Source organism: Scatophagus argus, chromosome 20 (assembly GCF_020382885.2).
Source record: "Scatophagus argus isolate fScaArg1 chromosome 20, fScaArg1.pri, whole genome shotgun sequence".
NCBI lineage: Eukaryota > Metazoa > Chordata > Actinopteri > Scatophagidae > Scatophagus > Scatophagus argus.
The window spans coordinates 1,269,882-1,291,083 of NC_058512.1; the positions used below are offsets into that span (position 1 = coordinate 1,269,882).

At 47.1% G+C, this 21,202-nt stretch overlaps 3 protein-coding genes and 1 long non-coding RNA gene across 4 annotated transcripts; 2 read left to right on the forward strand and 2 right to left on the reverse strand.

Moving 5' to 3' along the window:
* The first annotated feature begins 838 nt into the window (after positions 1–838).
* Positions 839–1,990, forward strand: pnx (posterior neuron-specific homeobox). Its single transcript, XM_046375066.1, has 2 exons — positions 839–1,091; positions 1,188–1,990. The coding sequence occupies exons 1-2, from the start codon at positions 974–976 to the stop codon at positions 1,664–1,666; spliced, it is 597 nt and encodes a 198-aa protein (XP_046231022.1). The 5' UTR covers positions 839–973; the 3' UTR covers positions 1,667–1,990.
* Positions 1,991–3,652: 1,662 nt separating this feature from the next.
* On the forward strand, positions 3,653–14,752 carry aebp1a (AE binding protein 1a). Its single transcript, XM_046375063.1, has 21 exons — positions 3,653–4,209; positions 6,983–7,228; positions 7,412–7,471; positions 7,676–7,711; positions 7,925–7,993; positions 8,068–8,127; positions 8,238–8,297; positions 9,085–9,162; positions 9,415–9,524; positions 9,606–9,745; positions 10,137–10,221; positions 10,326–10,470; positions 11,298–11,377; positions 11,475–11,598; positions 11,908–12,104; positions 12,280–12,453; positions 12,536–12,661; positions 12,753–12,999; positions 13,246–13,385; positions 13,589–13,688; positions 13,790–14,752. The coding sequence occupies exons 1-21, from the start codon at positions 3,963–3,965 to the stop codon at positions 14,353–14,355; spliced, it is 3,090 nt and encodes a 1,029-aa protein (XP_046231019.1). The 5' UTR covers positions 3,653–3,962; the 3' UTR covers positions 14,356–14,752.
* Positions 11,517–11,995, reverse strand: LOC124051572. The gene is made up of 3 exons (XR_006841848.1): positions 11,861–11,995; positions 11,710–11,768; positions 11,517–11,620 (listed from the first exon to the last, which is right to left on the reverse strand). It is a non-coding gene; the product is annotated as an uncharacterized LOC124051572 (long non-coding RNA).
* Positions 14,753–15,731: 979 nt separating the features above from the next.
* On the reverse strand, positions 15,732–20,894 carry ddx56 (DEAD (Asp-Glu-Ala-Asp) box helicase 56). The gene is made up of 14 exons (XM_046375064.1): positions 20,738–20,894; positions 20,015–20,176; positions 19,619–19,773; positions 19,288–19,458; positions 19,053–19,143; positions 18,727–18,968; positions 17,621–17,761; positions 17,383–17,496; positions 17,202–17,296; positions 16,903–16,976; positions 16,660–16,749; positions 16,454–16,559; positions 16,259–16,362; positions 15,732–16,095 (listed from the first exon to the last, which is right to left on the reverse strand). Exons 1-14 carry the CDS (start codon positions 20,792–20,794, stop codon positions 16,012–16,014), a joined length of 1,686 nt encoding a protein of 561 aa, XP_046231020.1. The 5' UTR covers positions 20,795–20,894; the 3' UTR covers positions 15,732–16,011.
* Between the last annotated feature and the right edge of the window lie 308 nt (positions 20,895–21,202).

Consider the following 21,202-nt stretch of genomic DNA (forward strand, 5'->3'; position numbering starts at 1 on the left):
CCAACACATTTATCTAAAAGCTGTGGTTACAGATTAAGATATTGCATAATCATAACCCAAAAGTTTTAAACCGTTTTGATAATACTTACACACTTTTATTTATAGTCAACGCAGGACTTTTACTTGTATCAGAATACTTTTACGCTAACGTGTTAGTACTTTAAATAAAGTACGTGAAAACTTCTTCAGCTGCCGCAGAAAGGAGATTTTGGTTTTCTTTTGGTGCGTGAACACAAAACTGTTCTGCACATTTTGTGAATCATTTTGCTCCCATCAAATATCTGTGAAAACTTTGAGCTTTAAATAAAGTTGTGTTGGAGGAAGGTTTGGCTGCACAGCAGGAGTTCATAACGTTTTATAATAACGTTTGGTTTAAAGGATGGTGGACAAGATTCTCAACAAGAGATTCTCTTGATAAGCACGTCTCAAAGTGCAGCAGCGGGACGTGGCTGCAGGGATCATAAAGTTGTTACTGGGCTTCTGATCAAACCCAAGTGCTTTGTGCACTGCGCTCAGCGGGACAAATGGCGCTATGGAGGCAGAAAAGGCACCAACTTTCCCTTTGATGAGTCCATCAATTAGCATCACAAGCGGCCTTCACGTGTCCTACCAGCGTAAAATCTCACATCTGCAAATAATGACAAGCCAGGCCACAAAGACGAACACGGAGGGAAAGAAAGGGGGCACATTTTAACCAGATGCCTGGCAATAAATAACCGGTCAGCCCCCCCCCCCAGCTGAGAGCCACCATTTGCATGTTGAAGTGCCCACACGGGGGTCCCACGGGCAGGAGCGCGTCGCACAGCAAAGGCGCGGGCTGCAATTGTTCCTCCGCCGCTTCATTTGGGTAACCTTTTGAATGAAATGTAAATTTGCTCTCCGGCGGCGTGTGCAGAGTCTGCGTATATAAAGCCCGCAGCACAGACGGCCACCGACAGCCACCTGCGTCCCGACCCGTCCACACACTGCGGACATGCAGCCGCTCGCAGCCAAACTGCCGCTCACCCACAGGACACCTTTTTCTGTGGAGGACATTCTGGACCCCACGAAGTTCACCAGGAGGACAACCCGAGCTGAGGAGGCGACGGCAGGTGAGAATCACGCTGTCTGTGGATTCGTACCTGGACAGGTTGCTGTTGTTGCCTTGTTTTTTCATACATTCACTTACTGATTTGTGCGTGTCGTAGGAGCTTCTACTCCCAGAGATGAAGAGGAGGAGCAGCTTCCTCCTGCAGGCGGAGGCTCAGAGGAGGAGGAGGAGGAGGAGGAGGAGGCGGCTCCGTGTCCGGGGAAGCTTCAGAGGTCGAAGCCGACAAAAAGCCGACGGATCCGCACCGCTTTCACACTGGAGCAGCTGCAGATGCTGGAGCGCAGCTTCCACAGGTGTCACTACCTGTCGGTGCTGGAGCGGCACCGCATCGCCTCGGCGCTGCGCCTGTCCGAAACTCAGGTCAAGATCTGGTTTCAGAACAGACGCACCAAGTGGAAGAAGGAGCAGCTGCAGGGGAAGGAGGCCGAGGAGGAGCTCGGCTTCACATCAGTCTTCTCCTCTCACCCCGCTCTCTGCTCCTCTCTCACCTGCAGCCCTCTTTACTGCCCGCAGCGCGCGCCGCTCCAGGTGTTCGCGCCGCTGCCGCTTCTGCCGCGTCCGCATCTTTACGCCTGAAATCTGCACTGACTGAGCACATCAACATGTGGCCCACCAGCATCTCCAGGAGACGTTTCAGCAAAACATGGCACTATTACTGTCAGCCAGGAGAGCCGTGAAAGTGCCAAAGCAGACTGAATCCAGAAATATTTTCTAATGCAACTAACTTATTGTGATAAACATTTTTTATCGAAGCTGTTCTGCTTGTTTCTTGTTTCTTCAGATGTACTGATTTGACCTTCTACATGAACATCTGGCAAACAGAAAGTCTTGTTGAAAGAAGTCGACTCTTTAGATCAAAATAACCAGCTGGAACAAATACAAACAGGAAGCTCTAATGAAATAAAGACATTTTATATTTATCTTTAGATTTCTGTGATTTGTTGGTGGATGTTGAATCAGGACAGAAAGAAGCAGCGGAGTGTGTGTTTCTTCTAAAGCGTCTGCTGCTTGTTTCCGCCTAAAATGTGATAAGCAGAGAGTCAGATTTCAGAAACAACCCTGAACCCTCCATTACTGGCTTCAGATCAGCTTTTACACACACACACACACACTCCTGAACACATCTGTATATAATTTAGCACAAACTCTTCTCCTCAGATGGTTCTGAACTCTACAGAGTGTCCGTCCATTGTGGCGAGAGACACGAACCAATGACGTCTGTAGTTCCACTAACTGGTTCGATAAGCTGGTGCCAAGAAGCCCAAACACACACACACACACACACACACATGAAACAGTCTGATGGTCTCCAGGGGCTCTGCAGCACAACACAAGACTGACGGGACAGACGAGCTTTCCTGTCCTTCAGAGCTCTCAGTGTCTCAGTCTTTGTCCCAGATGGCACAGCTGTTGTCGGTTGCTCAGAGACATGAGTCACCGGCGCTCATCGCTTTCAGGCTCTCAGCATTTCTAAAACCAAAGTCATGCCTCTTGACTTTGAAATGAGCTTATTATCGTTTCACACTGGACAGGAAAACACACCAACACCCACAAACATCTGGCTTTTGTCTTCGGACTGAAAGGGTCCAGTCAGCACTCATTCCCGGCTCAGATGACTCTGCAGAAGTCAACTTAAGGATGTTGGTGCGTAAATGCTCCTCCATCCGTCTCCATTCAAGGCCTTCGCTGGCCTGCGTGCAGCTTCGTCCTGTTGCTAATGTTTGAAACGTGACACACCCCAAAGCAAAGCTGAAAGCCCGACTGAAAACATTTCGGTCAACATGTGTGCTTCCCAGGCAAGACTGAAATGTTTTGCCTCCAGAACGAGCATCAGACCAGCCGGAGCCGCCACAACTACCCGACATGACCAGAATCTGGACTGAAGGAGAGTCTTGTGGTCCAAACTGAACTTTTACTTTAAATGTTCTAAATCGGCCTTTAGAGCTGCACTAAACAGCTTGATTAAAACCAACCACTGACTGGATGTTGTTTCGCTGTGCCGTCAGGGCCTGAGCCCAAACACGACCGTTTCCGAGCTCTGAACAAGTGGTTTTAGTGTCTTCTTCATGCAGCTTGTTCTGCTGCCCCCGTGTGGCCAAAAAATCAAATAATGCAAGTTTAAACATTTGCTACAGTAACTTTTTAAAAAACTACCAAAAGGTTGTGCAGCTAACCAAGGAAACCAGACGAGGGGCTCCAGTGAGTCCACATTGTGAAGAGTCTCACATTAACTTCTCACATCCCTCAAGCGGAGGTCCTGACGTCTGTTCTTCTACTCAGAGTAAATGCGGCTCCTGAGGTTGTTTAAAGGTTGTGTTTTCTATCACTTAATGTCTTCACGGAGGTCTAATCACCATCAGCGGTTCTTCCTTTCTTTCTTTCCTCCCTCGCAGGAATGTCACATGTGGCAGATGCTCCTCCCCTCTGCTCAGAGAGGGGTGAGGGGAAAAGGGGGTGAAGGGCCATGAGGGAGAGATGTGACTGAGGAATATGTGGTGGAGGAGGAGGAGGAGGAGGAGGAGGAGGAGGAAGCAGGGAGGCGTGCTGCTCTGCTGCTGCTGCTGGAGGAAATCCAGTCCAGACAGATGCATTTCCTCCACTCCAGCAGGACCAGGAGGCTGCTTTAAAACCTGCAGCCCAAAACATTTTCTTCCTCTCCACACGCCGACTCGCCATCAGAAAGGAGGGAACTCTCTAGACCTCCACAAGCTCTTCCTTTTGTTCTCTCCAGAAGCCTTTCATTGGGGCCCTCGGAGTCTGGGGACCCGACACAGCTGTGCATCTGCAGGTCAGATGTTGGTTTTTGGTTATCTTTACAGCTAAATTCAGGGCTCTTCTTCTGTCTCGTCCTCGTCAGCGTTTGTTTGGAGAAATGAGGGCCGAGGTGCTGCTCGTCTGGGCCGCTCTGACGCTGTGCTGCGCTCCGGTCTGCGCTCGGCGAGACGAGGAGGACAACAAGCTCTCCAGAGGTCGGACTGAGGTGAGAGAACCTCGAGGGCTGGTGGAGCACAGGAGGCAGGAGGGGGATGTTGGAATGTCAGACGAGCCTGCAGCTGCAGTGGTGGAAGAGGAGAAGACTAAACCAAAGAAGAAGAAAACACCTGAGGAAATTGAGGCAGGTAAGTAGGAGCAGACCCGAAGCCTGATGTCCAGGTGATGTTAATCTGTGGCCATCAGTGTGTTTGAGTCAGACTTTTCTTGACCTTTTCTGGCTCCTGCTCTGCTCTGAGCCTTCAGTCACAGCTGGCAGCCAAGACGCTGAGGACACACCGACAGGAAAGGCTGCAATCAATCTGAGACAGGAAAACATTTGGTTCAGACTCTCTTATCTGCGTCTCTGCTTTCTCTCTGAGCTCGTCGCTCACCTCCGGATCACACAAACTCGTGTTAAAGCCCTGTGCGCTAACCACAGGAAGCAGCAGAGTTTGGGGCTTTGGTTTTCATGAAAAATACCTCAGTGACTCAGAGATGACGGCGCAGAAACTCGCCGTGAATCAGCTGGTGGTCTGACATTTTCTTGGCAGCCCGACCGCACTGCTGCTTACATGACCGGCTGTCTCTGCCAGGTCGTGTCCACAACTGTTAAAGTTTTAGTAGCTTGTTTTGTCCAGCAGGCTGGTCAGAGTAGAGCGGCAGAGCGGCAGAGCGGCGTCCATGCCTCAATTATGTCTACTAGAGAGACACATATGAGAAAAACTGTGAGCAACAGCAGAAATATTTCCACTACGATTTTCCATGAGCAGACAGGATTTACGAGGGCCCACTTTCAGTAACATCCCTGCCATGGCACCGACGTTCTGAATGCTAACTTTCCACTGTATGAAGCAAAACCACAAGCCAGAGCAGCCAGAGCCTTCCATGACTGGCCGATTTAGGTTACATAAAAGGCCATAATTAACAAAACCTGAGACCCAAAACAATCTTTCTTTTCTTTCAAGCTTTGTTTATCTGAGGCAGGTTTTGCTGAGTCCTCTCTGTCATATTTCTGGATGAATGCTTTTATCTTCGTTGGCTTTGATAACATTTACTCCTTCGTGGCTGGAAAATTTGTAGCTGAGCCCCTGAGCCCCCAAATCCAAAACCTGAAGTTCCCATTAATTACCAAAAAGCAACCAGCAGTCCTGAAAAGCTGCTGTTTTACCTGTTGGGCCACGGCTCGAGTTTACCCCAAACCAGCAGTTAATCCAGCCAGCGGTGAGATATTGCTGCTTGGTTTGTCTTTTCAGAGCAGAAACGTCTGCTTTGTGTGAAATCTTCACCTCTCTGAGAGTCAAATCACTTTTCATTACTTTTCATTGTGAGCCTGTTAGCATCCTGACGTTCAGCCTCACAGTTTCTCTTGGTATCCTTTACATTCGCTGGGCTAATTCCTATTTTTACTCTTATTTTATTAAGTTATTGGACAATAGCCTGTTCACCACACTGCAATGTGACATGTGAATCTTGAATCTGGCATATGCACCACAATTTTAAATTAGATTTTGACGCAGGGCTGACAACAACACAAATGAGCAAATATTTACCGTAAACCAACAACGAACCATCAAACCTGCAGACAACCCGGGACTTTTAGTGATTGTGTGTTACCATCACGCAAGCCGTTCTGGCAAAGAAGTCATGTGCCATAAAACCATAATTGTGTTAGAGAAAACAAAACAGGAAACACTTTGCGGAATCCTAACACCGGATCTGCAAACCATCACTCTAATCTGGTGTTGTTCGAGTTGTTTCTGTGTGCAATCACAGGAAAGCTGACTGACAGTAATGAAAAGTGGCTCCCAGTGCACCGAGGGTGAGTAATGGCCTGGCTGTGAGGGAGTGTTGTGTTTAAGGACCAGTGGAACATCAGGAAACATGTCTCGCGGATGAAAACAAGCCGCCCTCTGTGTCTGCGTTTGTTGGAGTCTGAAGGTTGCATAACGAAGGCGGATTAAAAACTCTGAACCCCGAAGCCCTTTGAAGATCTCCTCTCTGTAATATTCCATTTAGGTCAGCGTGAAACCACCTATTTTATACTTTTAAGTCTTTGAGCAGTTTCCCATCAGACACTCGAGCGGGCGTAAAGCAGACTGAAGGTCCAAACATTTGAGTCCAGAGGTCACGAGGTCGCCCCCATCCATCGCAGTGTGTACTGCTGATATCCTGTAGTACACACTGCAGGATATCAGCAGTACACACTGTGAAAATATTTCATCGCAGTAACTTACCACACTGTCTTAAAATCTTTTAATGTTGAACTTACGCTGTTAGAAACTGCTGTTGGTTGGGTTAGCGTTCAGTAGTGAAGCGGCTTTCCTCATGCGTCCTGATCAGAGCCCAACAAATCCGACCACACATGAGACTTGTGTCATTCTTCTCCTCGAAATCCTGGGAGGAAAAAAAACAACAACCAAACATTTTGAACAATAAATCCTTTCAATGAGAAAATATGAGTTGAGCTTTTTCAAATGAAACTGATTTCACAGTTACAGCAGTTAACCCCACAGATTCTGATATCGATCCACCTCCTGACTGTTGCCTTGCATTATCACATTGGCTCATTTGGGCTTCCATACAAAGGAACAGAACACTGTGCAGATTATTAGTCTTTGGCTCTGGTCTCCACTCTGACTGCTTCCATGTTTGGATTCAGACCAAAGCAAACCAGCGACTGACTGAATTCTCTCTCAGGTTGTGTGGGACACTTTTAACTTGTTTTGTAGTCACACTGTGCTTTACGTTCTGCTGTAAATACATGCGGGCTAACAAACTGACTGTGAAGAGAAGAAAAACTTTGGCTGTAAAAGTTCAGTCAACCCGACAGTAAAGTGTTTGAAGAAGCCTCACGGCCGCTTCATGTGCCGTCCTCCCTGGTTTCACATAACTGAATGTTTTCCTCTGTTAAACCTCAAGCCAGGGCAAAGAAAGCAGCAGAGAAGGAAGCCAAAGCAAAGAAGCAGAAAGCCCCCAAGCCCACCAAAAAGCCCAAAGCCCCGAAACCCACCAAAAAACCCAAAGCACCAAAAGCCACAAAGAAGCCGAAGGCGCCCAAAGCCACCAAGAGACCGAAGGCGGCGACCACAGCGCAGCCGGACCTCAAACCTCCGTCTCTGGATGAGGAAGAGGAGAAGCTGCTGGTTGAACTGGGCTGGGACACACGTATGTACACACTGACAGAAATCAGTCTAAATGTCCACACGGTTGACCCGAGTGCTTCAGTGGGAAATCATCATTCCAGATCTTATCTTGTTGAACTCAATATAAACTTTAGCTATTTTTTCTGTGGATTGTGAACAGCACACAGTCAGGATCTCTTGTAACTCTTAAACCTGATCTCTGCAGTGTTGCGACCTGTGACCCCAAAGGGGCCTGAAGGGGCGGAACCCACAGAGCCAGACCTGGGTGAGACTTTTACTGGTCCCTGAACTGGTTTTCCTGTTTGCTCGCTAAATCAGAATCAGAAATACTTTATTGATCCCTGGGGAATCCATACATAGAAAATAAGAAGTACAAATGTGTTATATTTGTGTGTATCTTGTTATTGTTCCACACGTTAGCGACTGAAGCTCTCAAACTAACGTTGCCTCCTCGTCTCTTTCTCCGCAGTCTCCAAGAAGTCGACACCTCCAACGAAACCTCACGGTGAGTCCGACTGTTGGGACGCCAAACGTCGATTTGATCCCACATCGCTTCATTCAGAGCCAACAGCTTTATGAAGCCTTTTATGACCAAAGCTCCAGTGGGTTACTGCGAGGCTTTATGTGGCGAAGAGCGCAGTGCTGACTAACATGCTGCTCTGGAGTTTCTTTTCCTGTTTGATGGGCTCATGACGACGTGCTGCTGTGTTCTTCACAGACGAGGTGCCTGGTGGTTACCCTGACAACAAGGAAGTCACAACGCCTGAGGTCATCATGTACATACCAGGTGACCCTTTGTCTTTCAGCCTCAGGTCGCGCTTGTGGACACACTGTGTGATCATCCGTCTGCTTCTGTTTCAGAGGAGACCACCACCGTCCCGTTTGTCGGCCCCTGGTACGAGGAGTACGATTACGCCGACTGTACGTCCCTCGGCTGAGTAACTTCCTGCCAAATGAGCTTCATATGTCACTTGTGCTGCAGTCCCCCGTCGTCACAATGAGTTTGTTCTCTGTCTCTGATTGGTTCACAGTGGCCGCTAAGAAACAGGAGGAAGAGGAGGAGAGAGCTCGGAAAGAAAAGGCAGAAAAAGGTCCTTATTTTACTTTTCTGGAAATTGTGGCTGTGGAAAAGATAGACGATGTTTTGCTTCCAGTCAACTACAAAGCTACAGAGAACGGCCGTACTTTAATTCACGGCTTCAGTAGGAATCTCGAGAGGCAAACCAACATGTGGTTGGTTTGGTTTGTTTTCACGGGATTTGTTGACAATAAGGAACACACATAACAACTCCAGACTTTTCCCTTATCCTGAATTCTTTTGTGGTTTGTAATGAGTTTAGTATGGAAGTTCATTTGTGCCAATAAGACAAAAGAAGTCATTATAATGAGAAACTTTCTCACACCAATGAGTTCGTATCTCAAAATGAAATACAGTTTCTGTCATTTTACTGACTACAGGCTCCCCCACAGTTTGCTGTCCTGTTGTAGAACATTATGTAAAGCTCAGGGAACAGCTGGCTGATGTTGTGATGATATCAGGGAGGGAAGTGACCGAAAAGATCGACTTGATAACGTCTGTGTGGGTCTTACACAACATTTTGGCTTTGGCAGCAAAATCAAATGAAAAGTTACAAAACTCTCCTCTGAAACCCAAAGTGCCTTCTGAGCTTTGAAGAGATGAAGTGAATCACACCAAACTGACCCATATTTTGGATTGGAAACACATGAGGAATGAATGGGTGGATGATGAAGGTGCACTGTACAAGCACATCTGGAAATATTTTACGTTTTGGCGTGTTGGCGGTTGGCTGGAGAGCAAAGTCGACGTGAAAACATGTTTTGACTTGACACATATTGTTTTGTCATTACGCTGAGAAGCCGAGCGGCTGAGGAAGCAGTGGGAGGAGGAGGAAGAGGAGAGGCTGAAGCAGATCTCAGTGCCTGCAGAACCAAAAAGTAAGAGAATCACTTTAAAGCTTCTGCTCACCTGTTTCTTCTCTTTTTAAAGTCTGAAGAAATGAATACTTTGCCTTTGCTTTCTGCTCTTCGTTTCCTTTGTTGATGATCCTAAAGATGCTTTGCTGCGTCTGTCCTCACTAAAACGCTTCTAACAGACTCGACAGCAGCTGCTGTGATGAATGAAGTGTTTTGAAAGTCTTTCTGGAACATTCGTCAAGCAGATGCCGTTTTGTTTTTGTTTGCTCTCAGAGTGTCCTCCTCTGGGCCTGGAGTCTCACCGGGTGGAGGACGACCAGCTGCTGGCCTCCTCTCAGTCTCATCATGGCTTCTCGGCTCAGAGGGGACGGCTCAACATGCAGGTAGACTGCGATCAACTCGAATATCTTTGTTTAGATTTTGGATAAGAAAGCAGGCCTGAGAAGAGCTGTGGTCACCTGCAGGGCTCCGACAACGACGACGACCTGTACGGCGGCGCCTGGTGTGCGGAGCCAGAAGAGACGACGCACTGGTTTGAGGTGGACGCCCGCCGAGAGGTGGAGTTCACTGGTGTCATCACTCAGGGAAGAAACTCCGAGCAAAAGTGAGTCCTGTTTAAACTTGGCCTCACGCACGCACTGGTGTGACTGTGAAAAGAAAAGAGATGAATCATGTGAAATGTTGGGAATGAAAACGCAAAAACACAATCTTAAGTCAGCTTCATGTAATTTAGATTTATGGAACTTCAGAATGAATTCTCACATTCTGCATTTTCTTTGCATTTTAGCCACTTGGAGGAGGGCACAGCTAACCATAAATACACCACTGACACCCACTTAATCACTTTTTAAAGTTCATTTGGCTAATATGTGACGCTAGCATTCAGTCGGAGTCGTGTTTGTGTCCACATGCTCACAAGCTGCTAACTGTTGCCGTGTTTCATTTAACTGTCAAGTGGATTTAAAGTGAACTTCTGTGATTCATTCTCTTCCCAGTGAGGATTTCATGTCTTCCTACTTTGTGGCGTTCAGTAACGACAGTCGTGATTGGACGACGCTGCATGACGGCTACGCTGAATGGGTGCGTGGAAAATGAAGGACACACATCGCAGCCAGTGTTTAACAGACAGACACTGAACGATCACAGCTTTTACTTTTCTGTCCCGTGTGATCCTCTTCCTGCAGCTGTTCTACGGGAACGTGGATAAGGACACACCAGTGATGAATCAGTTTTCTACGCCCGTGGTGGCGCGCTACATCCGCGTCCTGCCTCAGAGCTGGAACGGCAGCTTGTGTCTTAGGGCTGAGATCCTGGCCTGTCAGCTTCCCAGTCAGTATCACAGAAAACAACATCACAGCACCAGGGGTTATTATAGTAACCAAAACTCAAATGAAACCGAAAACGATACCCTTTAAGAAAAACTGGATGGAAGAAAACTCCCTGGTTACAAAATTAATTAAAATTAAAACTCAGGGTATCAGGTTCAACAAAAGGTTGCACGATGACATGAAAGTTGTAAGGCCTTGCTGTACAATGCTAATGCTAATGCTGTTTATGCAAATGTTTGGATTAAAGCATTTAGTAGCACATTTTGTCAATGAACTTTGTACGTATTCGTAGCTCCATAATTCTGGCCACACCTGGAAGCTAAAACTGAACCGCATAGAAGTCTAAAAGTTAAAATTAAAATCACATTAAAACTAACTGACGCAGTCATGATGTATATTTTGACATGACTATCATGTCCAAAGAATTCATGATAACAATATTACCACAATACCTAAAGAAATCTAATCCAAAGTCGTTAGCTCCGCTGATAGCTCGTGAACGTCACATCTCCAGCTTGTAGATTTATCACCAGCTCGGAAACCTGGTCTAAAGCAGCTTTTTGACAGTTCACAGGTTTTTGATTTGTTTCAAGACCTCATGAGTCACTTTCTCATTCCTTTGACACACACGTCACCATCCACCCAAAGAAAAAACATAACATTTGCCAACCCTGAAGTCAGAATGGCTTCAGCCAGGCTTGGTGACACACAACACTTTATTTCAACAGATGAACTTCATAACCTTGGCGCTATAAAGTGTGTTACATAACTGCATCGCTGAATGGCTGCTTAGTGTTTCCACCTTTTCCACCGTGTTGCTCCTTCCAGGCAGCTACCACAGTGAGAATGAGGTCAACCCATCAGACGATCTGGACTTCAGACACCACAACTACAAGGAGATGAGACAGGTCAGTTCTCAGGCGGACAAAGAGAGAAATAAAGTGCTGAATCGTAACTGACGAATTCCACCACACAGCTGTGTTTGCACTCATCTCTCTCCTCCAGATGATGAAGGTGATAAACGAAGAGTGTCCCAACATCACCAGGATCTACAACATCGGCAAAAGCTCTCAGGGCCTGAAGATGTACGCCATGGAGATCTCTGACAACCCCGGAGAACACGAGACCGGTACACTCAAAGAAATCCTTTCCTGTAAACCGAAATCAACACTGCTGGGAAAAACAGTGAATGGGCAAAAACAGGAAAACATTAACTGAAATGAAATCACCTCAGCCTCACCTGTCAGAAATCTGAACATCTTTACCAGGATCATGTTTACTGCCCAATGAAAGCAAGAACTGCAAGCAAAGAAGCACAAACTAAAAACAAATGACAACAACACACAAAAACCTGATATCTTAGACAACAGCCGGCTGTGCAGTTTGTTCACCTTTATTTATTCTGGATGACGACTTCTTTTCTTCTGCTTGTCACCAGGTGAGCCTGAATTTCGGTACACAGCTGGTCTCCATGGTAACGAGGCGCTGGGTCGGGAGCTTCTTCTCCTGCTGATGCAGTTTCTGTGCAAGGAGTACAATGACGAAAACCCCAGAGTGCGCCGCCTGGTGGACGGAGTGAGAATACACTTGGTGCCCTCGCTCAACCCTGACGCCTACGAGCTGGCATTCGAGATGGTACGACGGGCCCAGAACATCAATTTAAACCAAACTCCACTTAAACCTCCACTCCTTTAACGTTAGCTGAGTCACTTTCTGAAATATTCCCTTAGTGATGCTAAAATGCTACGCTATTGTTTGTAACACCTTTAAAACATTGAGACCAAACACTGATGACCTTCTTGACCTCCAGGGTTCAGAGATGGGGAACTGGGCGCTGGGCCATTGGACTGAAGAAGGTTACGACATCTTCCAGAATTTCCCTGACCTCAACAGCATCTTGTGGGGGGCCGAGGACAGAGGCTGGGTCCCTCGTGTGGTGCCCAACCATCACATCCCTCTCCCAGAAAACTCCCTGAATGGCTCAGTGAGTTTACCACCAAGGACTTGCTCGGCACTTCACAATGCTACACAATGCGCTGACATTTCTCTGTTTCCTACTCTCATAGCTTGCTGTTGAGACAAAAGCCATCATTTCCTGGATGGAACGCACCCCATTTGTGCTGGGTGCTAACCTGCAAGGTGGAGAAAAACTGGTGGCGTACCCTTTTGACATGCAGCGTCCGCCCATTTCTGTAAGGCTCTTTTACAAAGTAGAACCAAATAAACTACCTCAGCTGTTGTGCACCCACGTAACCGTCCTGTAATCCCTTGATGTTGTTGAAGTTTACCGACAGCCGGCGATGGAGAGGCAACTCTGAGATGAACGAGGAGACGTGGGCTCGCATTCAGCGGCAGAGCGAGGGAGCCCTGAGAGAGACGCCCGACGACGCCATGTTTCGATGGCTGGCAATGTCATATGCCCACAGCCATCTGACCATGACGGAGACCCATCGGGGGTCCTGCCATGGTGATGACATCACTGGGGGGCAGGGCATCATCAACAGAGCCAGCTGGAAGCCAGTGGTGGGCAGTAAGTGTGTTGACACAGAGGCCAGTAAGACGATATGAGAAAGCAAGACTGGAACTGTGGAGGCAGGATTAGAAGCATCTGGGACCCAAAAATGAACAAAAGACAACTTTATTTAGAAATATGGACTACGTGAGCACTGTACAAACTAGAACAATTAAGTTGGTGGATAACAGGAAAAATAAAATAAAGTCCATAGCTAGTAAGTTTAAGAGGGTGTGATCCTTGACCTGCCATCCTCTCCCACAGGTATGAATGACTTCAGCTACCTGCACACCAACTGCTTTGAGTTGTCCATCTTCTTGGGCTGTGACAAGTTTCCCCATGAAAGTGACCTTCCTATCGAGTGGGAGAACAACCGCGAGGCTCTGCTGTCCTTCATTGAACAAGTGAGAACTGGACTCATCCAAAGCCTTATGAGCATCAGCTCACCCCCTGCAGACTTCAGGTTTGCTGTGGTGTGGTTGGCTTGGAATCGTACTGGTTTCCCTGGATCCCAGTGTCTGCAGTGTTCTTTAAGACTTTTTATTGTCGCAGAAAATGATCAGAAAATGTTTTCCTCACATGACAATGATGTGCGGTTTCTCTGCAGGTACATCGAGGGATAAAGGGTGTAGTGAGAGACGTGGAGGGAAATCCGCTGCCTAATGTCACCATATCTGTAGAGGGAATACGGCATGATGTCAAAACTGGTATGTTGGGCACAACACCAAAGAGACGTCCCATAAACAATGTTTTACAGTTTTTCAAAGAATATCAGATCCTCCCCAAAATGTTCTGTCACCCATTTTAGCTCTCGGTGGGGATTACTGGCGGCTGCTGAACCCTGGAGAGTACAGGGTGACCGCCAAAGCTGACGGCTACACCCCTCAGACTAGACTGTGCATGGTGGGCTATGACTCCGGGGCCACTTCATGCAGCTTCACCTTAGCCAAGTCCAACTGGGACCGCATCAAACAGATCATGGCTCTCAACGGCAAGAGGCCCATTCGACTTGTGACCAAAGCAGTGGTCAAAACAACTGCAGCCCCCGCGGTGGGGGTCGCCAGCACCACAGAGAGTCACGCCAGCGCTCAGAGGGCGGAGCGGCTCCGCCGGCTGCGCATCCTGCGTTTGCGTCGGCTACGTATGCAGAGATTACGAGCCGGTCTGAGTACCAAACCTGCTACCACGACAACAACCACCACCACCACCACCACCACAACAACGACGACGACGATACCTGACACAGAGAGAACCACCTCCTGGTACGACTCCTGGTTTCCTGTGGACAGCTGGTCCACCGAGAACCCGTTCGACAGCATCATCTTCGACTCGGTGCCCACACAGGACTATCCCTTTGAATTCACAATCGATTGATCGATCAGTACACTCACATCTATGTTACCAACCGCTGCAGTTGGCTGCAACATCGCCTCTGCATGAACACACAAAACAAAGGATGTTAATTATTTAGTGCTCACAAAGTTTTCACCACATTTTGGGTGGAGATGAAACTTGTGTGAAAACTCTTCACAGGGAATTGATCTGGAATAGAAAGCTTCTGCTGAGCAGAGACAATACAGCACAAGTTTAATCAGCTCTATGTTCAATTAAAGAATATACAGCATGTCACACAATACAAAGAAGATAGGATTAGGTACCTCCACAGTACAAATGTATGAGTATCTTTATGTCTCTGTAATGGCTTTACAGTGTGATCGCTGGCCTCAGTTAAACTGCTGAATGCATTTGATTAAAATGAAGTTATTTTCTAGATAACCATCGTCTGTGTGTTATTTTGTGGTTCAAATTTTCAATTTCTACTAATAATTAGACCTCCGACACACTCACAAAACCACACACAAAAAACAAATAAAAATCAGCATGATTAGAAGAGAAAGGAAAATAAAACTGTTGTGCAGATTTTCTCACCCATGTTGGATTCAAAAGCTCAGTTTGTTTGAAGGAAGATGGCGGCTGAACTAAGCGCTAACATGACCACCACACAGCCAAGCAGGTAGAAGGTTCACCACTGGAGCGTGTTAGCATGCTAACATTTTCTCATTAGCACTAAGCACAAAGTAAAGCCGAGGATGATGGGAGTGTGATTTGTTTCGCAGGTATGTGACCACAAAAATCAAAACACTGGATGGCACGAGATGAAAAGTTCAGTCTGCACCACATCTCGAGCCATCTAAAAGTCACTCTCATGGCGTCTCTGTGCTGAACTTCATAGGATCAAACAGTTCAGGTGTTTCAGTCTGAACCACAGTGGTGGACTGACTGACTGACTGAAACAGAAAGGACACCTGAGCAGCTTGAACGAATGAAGGACATGAGGATCGGGCAGGTCTGTTCAGACTGTGGCAGGTTAACAAAACACACTGAGACACCTGCAGGCGCTCCTCATTCTGTTTGGCCTGAAAGCTTCACCTGAACCAAACAGGAAGTGACACATAATTTAAATAGCTGCCCACAGTTCCTGATGACGAACTGAGAGTCCCAACACAAACATTTCCTCGAAAAAACTTATCAGGTATCATATGTGCAGTGGAGTGCAGACGTGTTCCTCATGCTCAGCTGCAGGAAGTGGAATCAGATTTTAATACCTGCACTAACATCACACTTAGCTGTGCTAATTAGCAGGCGTGCTAACACTCCTCAGTGGGGACCACGTATATCATACCTACTAAAATGTCCACAGAGTAAAGACGACACATTAGAACTACAACATGGAGACTCAGACATGTCTCAGATGAAAACATTTTATTTTAATAAACATTTTCCAGAACGGATGCAATAGAAGTAACGTGGATTCTGTTCTCCTCTAGAGATCTCAGCCAAGTTCAAACGGATGTTTCTCCATTTTCTTCGGGTTTCAAACTACTGATTTTGTCCGAGGTCCATAGAGCCTCAACAGCCCATCTAATCCATACATTTATACGTGTCCTTCGTGGTGGACGCCGTCCTCTGGCTCAAAGTCTCTGTACATTTCGAACATCCAGGACGGAAAGACGCTCGTGTGTCCTGCAGCTACGAATGGCCTGCTTTACCTTTTCTGTTCCTGCCTCCGGTGTATCGGAAACTCTTGAGTGGGTTCTTCCCCTGGATGTTCTTCTACAAGAGGAAACATTCACTTACTGGAGGCAAGTTCACTTCCTGTTTCAACATGCAGAGCTGTTTGTGGACTAAAGCTTCACACGACTTTCCACTGGCAATAAGTGTGAGCAGATAATGTATGCATTTTCCTTTTTGGGTGAACTGTTCCTTTAAGTCTCACCTTGAAACTGGTCTTGGCGACTCCCTCTGGTTTTGATTTTTCCTTCCTCTTCCTTCTTCTCCTGGCTGACAGTGGATTCACTGCACTCCTCAGTGTCTCTGGAACTGCAGGAAGTCAGAGAAAATGATGAGTAACTAATGACGGATATTTGTGTGTGTGTGTGTGTGTGTGTGCGCGCACGTGTGTGTGTTTTACCGAGGTATTCAGGTACATTTTTCAGGTGGGGTTTGACCACAGCAGGATGAAGGTCTTTGTCATGTCGCAGCAGCTGCAGATCTCTGGGGTTATCCTCAAAATATGTCTGAGTGACAGCAGAGAAAAGCAATCACAGAGTGTCTCCACACACACACACACACACACACACACACACACGTTTCTGTGGAGGAGTGACTGTCGCTCACCTTCAGTTTTTCTGAATTGAGCAGCTCCTGCTTGATCTCCTTCAGTCTGGCCTCTCTGACTGCCTGCTTGGTCACTGAACGCATCGCGTCCTGCAAACAAAACCGACGTTCATCATCTCCACTGGGAGAACTGGAGGTCAAACGGACGACTGATTTAAGCCCACTTCATTATGTGTGCTAATGAGCGCTAACTTCACAAAGAGGACAAACGTTCGTCCTGCTGGGCTGGACGAGGATACTCACCCTGCACCTGTACCTGAAGCCTTCAATCTCCTCCATCTTGAACTTGTATGGCTTCAGAACACTTTCAGCGTGATCTGAAAACAGACAAGAATGTGTCACGCTAATAAATAAACACGTCGCTGCTTCTCCTCTTGGGTTCAGCTGTCTGCATTCATGTCTCTCAGCTCCGTGTAAACCAGCAGATTCCTGACTGGAAAGCAGGACTGAATATCCAAATCACAGCAGCTGCACATTTGCTAAAAAACATTTTCCTGGACTTTAAAACCAAACAGCATATCCTGCCTAAAACTCGCTGTTACCTCCTGTGAGCGCCTCCTCCACCTCCGCCAGCAAACCGAGCTCAGTGTGAGAGATAAAAGACAGCGCAGAGCCCGGGTTGTCCGCTCTCGCCGTCCTGCAAAACCAGAACACCACATCAGGGTTTGATCCTCACACAGTTAATGACACCAAAGACAGGACAAGACAAGAGCCGCGACTCGCCTTCCAACTCGGTGGATGTATGACTCCACGGTCGTGGGGAAATCGAAGTTGATGACGTTGGAAACATTTTGAAAGTCCACACCTCTGGAGACTCCGTACTCTTTGTCCTTCATCCTGTCAAAACGTCATTTAGAAATCGCTGTTAAAATGTCACCACAGGGACTTTCTGAAAAACAAAACTGCACCTCCGTGATTTTAAAACAAACCAACACTTCTTGTAGCATTCGATTCGACTCACTTTCCTCCTTTCTCTGACGTCTTCTTCTTCTGTGCTTGTGAAGCAGCAGCAGGAGCGGCGGCGGGGTCAGCCAAACTCTGCTCGTCTGTGGCGATGATGTAGTCGTAAAATCCCTGGTTAAACTGAGTGATGATGTGGCACCTGGAAGGCCAACGTGAGCAGAGGAGAAGGAAATGAACAAGCTGTACTCGAACTTTGACTCAGATGAGTAGCAGGTTGCCGTCACGGCGCTCTAACGATCAGGTTTATCTTGGACAACAAACAAAACGGGCACATTCTAATTCAGGCATACGTTTAAACATTCAAATTAAGCATCTCCCAAATGCTCAGACTTTGTACGAACACCACACGTTACACTTAAATTCTTAAATATGACATCTGGATCGGAGGTCTTCACAGGTCCACAACACTGTGTGCAAAAAGAAGCAGAACTGGTTCTGAAGCTGGTCAGGAGACTGGAATCCAGGGTGCAGCTGGCTGATATTAAAGAGTTCATGTTACTTGTCAAAACGAGTCCTTGTGTCTTAGCTAATGTAACAGGAGGAGTCGTCTCCATTGCGTCTGGCTGTGATGCAAATCTGCCCTCCTAGCCAAGAGAGCTAAAACACAGCCAGGCTTTCCGTTGCTGTTCCTCTCTTGATGATTCAAAGAGCCTGGCTGACCCATTCAGTATTTCAGATTAAAAGTCCACTTCCTGTCAGGGAGACGAGTCTGGTGGAGCACTCACTCACGCAGGTCATTTGGTGCCACCTTGTGGCCACAGATGCACTCTGCAGTCCACTTGCAGGTGGTGTTGCACTGCACCAACAGATCTGTCCTCTCGTGTCCAGGTCTTCACAGATCCACTTGGGTGTTATACATAATATTAACTGGACAGGTGAAGGCCTTCATTCTGTGTTACTGAATATTAAAATATTTTACTGAAATTACTGACATAAATCTGCATCTCTTTGTGAATATAGAAAACGAGAAAACTCGTCAGAGGTGTTCCAGGACACGTACAAGAAACTAAACATACAGACAAAATTCTTGTAATTATTTGCATGTCAAACGCAGCTGTTAACTGAACACCCTGCACTGTAAAAGCCGGTCAGAAGTGGTCTCACCTGGACTGGACGGGCAGCTCGGAGTTGAGCACGCAGGCAGGGATACCAAACTGTTCCAGAAACAGTTTGAGCCTGTAGCACCTGTCCACGGCGCCGACGAACACCAGCGTCTTGCCCTGAACCAGCCGCAGCCTCAGCAGCGTGTAGATGAGCAGGAACTTGTCCTCCTCCTCACACTTGATGCTGTACTGCTGCAGCTGGCTGCTGTCCGGGAGCTGCGAGCCCTGCAGCTTCAGGATCACCTGAGAGGACACAGATCCAGAGTCAAGAACAGTTTCAGAGCTACCGTTTCTCCTGTAACCTCTCTAGCAGGAGGGTGACATTACGGGGTTGTGCAGCAGCAGCTCCTTTAAGGCCTGAACGTCCTCGGAGAGAGTCGCCGACATCAGGAACGACTGGTAGATCTTCGGCAAGTGACTGTGAATAAAACACAACAAGATCATTTTAGGACAAGAGAAATACTGATGATGTTTGGTGGAAAGAAAATCCTGCAGGAATCACTACTAAAATCTGAAAATTAGTTTTTTGCACTTCTGGTTCCCTCATCTTGCATTTTCTCACCACAACAGGTTCTTCAGGTCAGCCTCAAAGCCAAAGGAGAAGAGCAGGTCGGCCTCATCCACAACCAGCATCTCCAGGGACGAATGCAGGACCAGGTTCTGGGCGTTGAGGTGGGCGAGCACACGGGACGGCGTCCCCACGACCACATCTGGCTTCTCCATCAAGATAGGCCTGTTCAAACACAACACGCCACCCATCACAGTCCTTGTGAGAATCAGTTCCGTCTTGGACACATTTCATATCCTCAACAATCAATCTGACGTGTGAAGACACAAACATATCGACATCGATCCACAGAATCGGGTTTTCATGACTGAAAATGAGTGATAACCTCTGAGACGACAGGTCAGCTTTCCCAGAGATGTCGGCCACGCGGACGTCCCTCAAGCAGTACGCCGTCAGCTGTCTGATCATGGTCTGGACCTGCTGTCCCAGCTCTTTGGTCGGGACCAGGATCAGAGCCCTCACATCCTGCTCACGGACACTCTGAAGACACCAGACACAAAGTCATTCCAGAAGATGCAACAGGACGGTGACGGTTTTTAATGCAAAAACATAACATTCACAACATGAGAAGATGACTCAGATAGACAGACAGACAGACAGACAGATGGATAGATACATTATTGATCCAGAGGAAAATTCAAGGAGCTACTGGAGAGGCTGCCACTCCTGTCGGCGCTGGAAGACGGGATGTTCGCTGGGGTAAACTGTTCTTTCGCCTCACCTGTTTGGAGGTCAGGATGCGCTGTATGACGGGCACAGCGTAAGCTGCAGTCTTTCCAGATCCGGTCCGGGCTCGGGCCAGCAGGTCTTTCCCCTCCAGAGCCAGAGGGATGGCCTTCTCCTGGATCAGAGTGGGCTGGGACCAACCCAGATCTGCAACCGCCTGCACAGTGATGACAACAAGAAGTGAGTTCACAGAGCACCACAGGCTGCCTGAGACATCAGATTGGACGTTTCTATAGGTGGATTTTAATTCTTCTTAAACTTGATGCTGCACAGGATTCGAAGGCTGTTCTGTTGTCTGGTGAATGAACTGAATTAAACTGAATGTGATTATAACATCACGCTGCTGCACTACAGTACATTACGTAACCCTTAAACAAAATTAGCCCGTCGTTCTTCATGGAGATATAGACAAAGTGAGACAGGAAGGAGAGCAGGACACCGACTGGCACGGACCGTACATCCGTGGACATGGACTGCTAAACCGTGGACACAGTTTGCTAATCTCTAAACTGACTATTTTTCCTCACTTGACCCCCAGGAGACTTCGCAGTGATTAACAGTTTGCCACACTGCTGGCTAGCTAGCGCAGCCGCAGTGAACTGCAGTGTTTACGTCGAGTTTCCTTCACTTGTCGACGGATTTTACTCTTCAGCTGCGGGGTCAACGTTTCACCGACAGTTTAATTAACACATTCCCAAAGGGTCAAACGGCTTCGCACCTTTAAAAGACGGTCGTCCAGGCCCATTTCATGAAACTGTAGCCTCTCAGCTGCCATCTCTCTCCACGACACGACGTGCACACGTGCGTCGCTGGATTTTTACGTCATGTTGCATTGAAGACCCTTCAGGCAGACTCGGTGTTCCCAGATTTCCTGTTCTTTTCTTTTCTTTTTTGATGTTTTAGGGACCTAAATTTAATGATAAACAGAATTTATTAACATTACATTAAAATAAATATAAAGTTTAATTTGATCTCTAATACATTTCATATTAAATCAATTAAATAGGCCTCAGAATAATAATTAAATAATAATTAAATAATAATTAAATATTTTATTTCTGTATTGTTGATGCATGAATGTGTGAGCATAACTAATGCTGTAGCTGGGAAAGGTGGAAATCATTCTAACTACATATTTAATATGTTAATGTACTTCTACTACGATAAATGTACATCCTCGGGA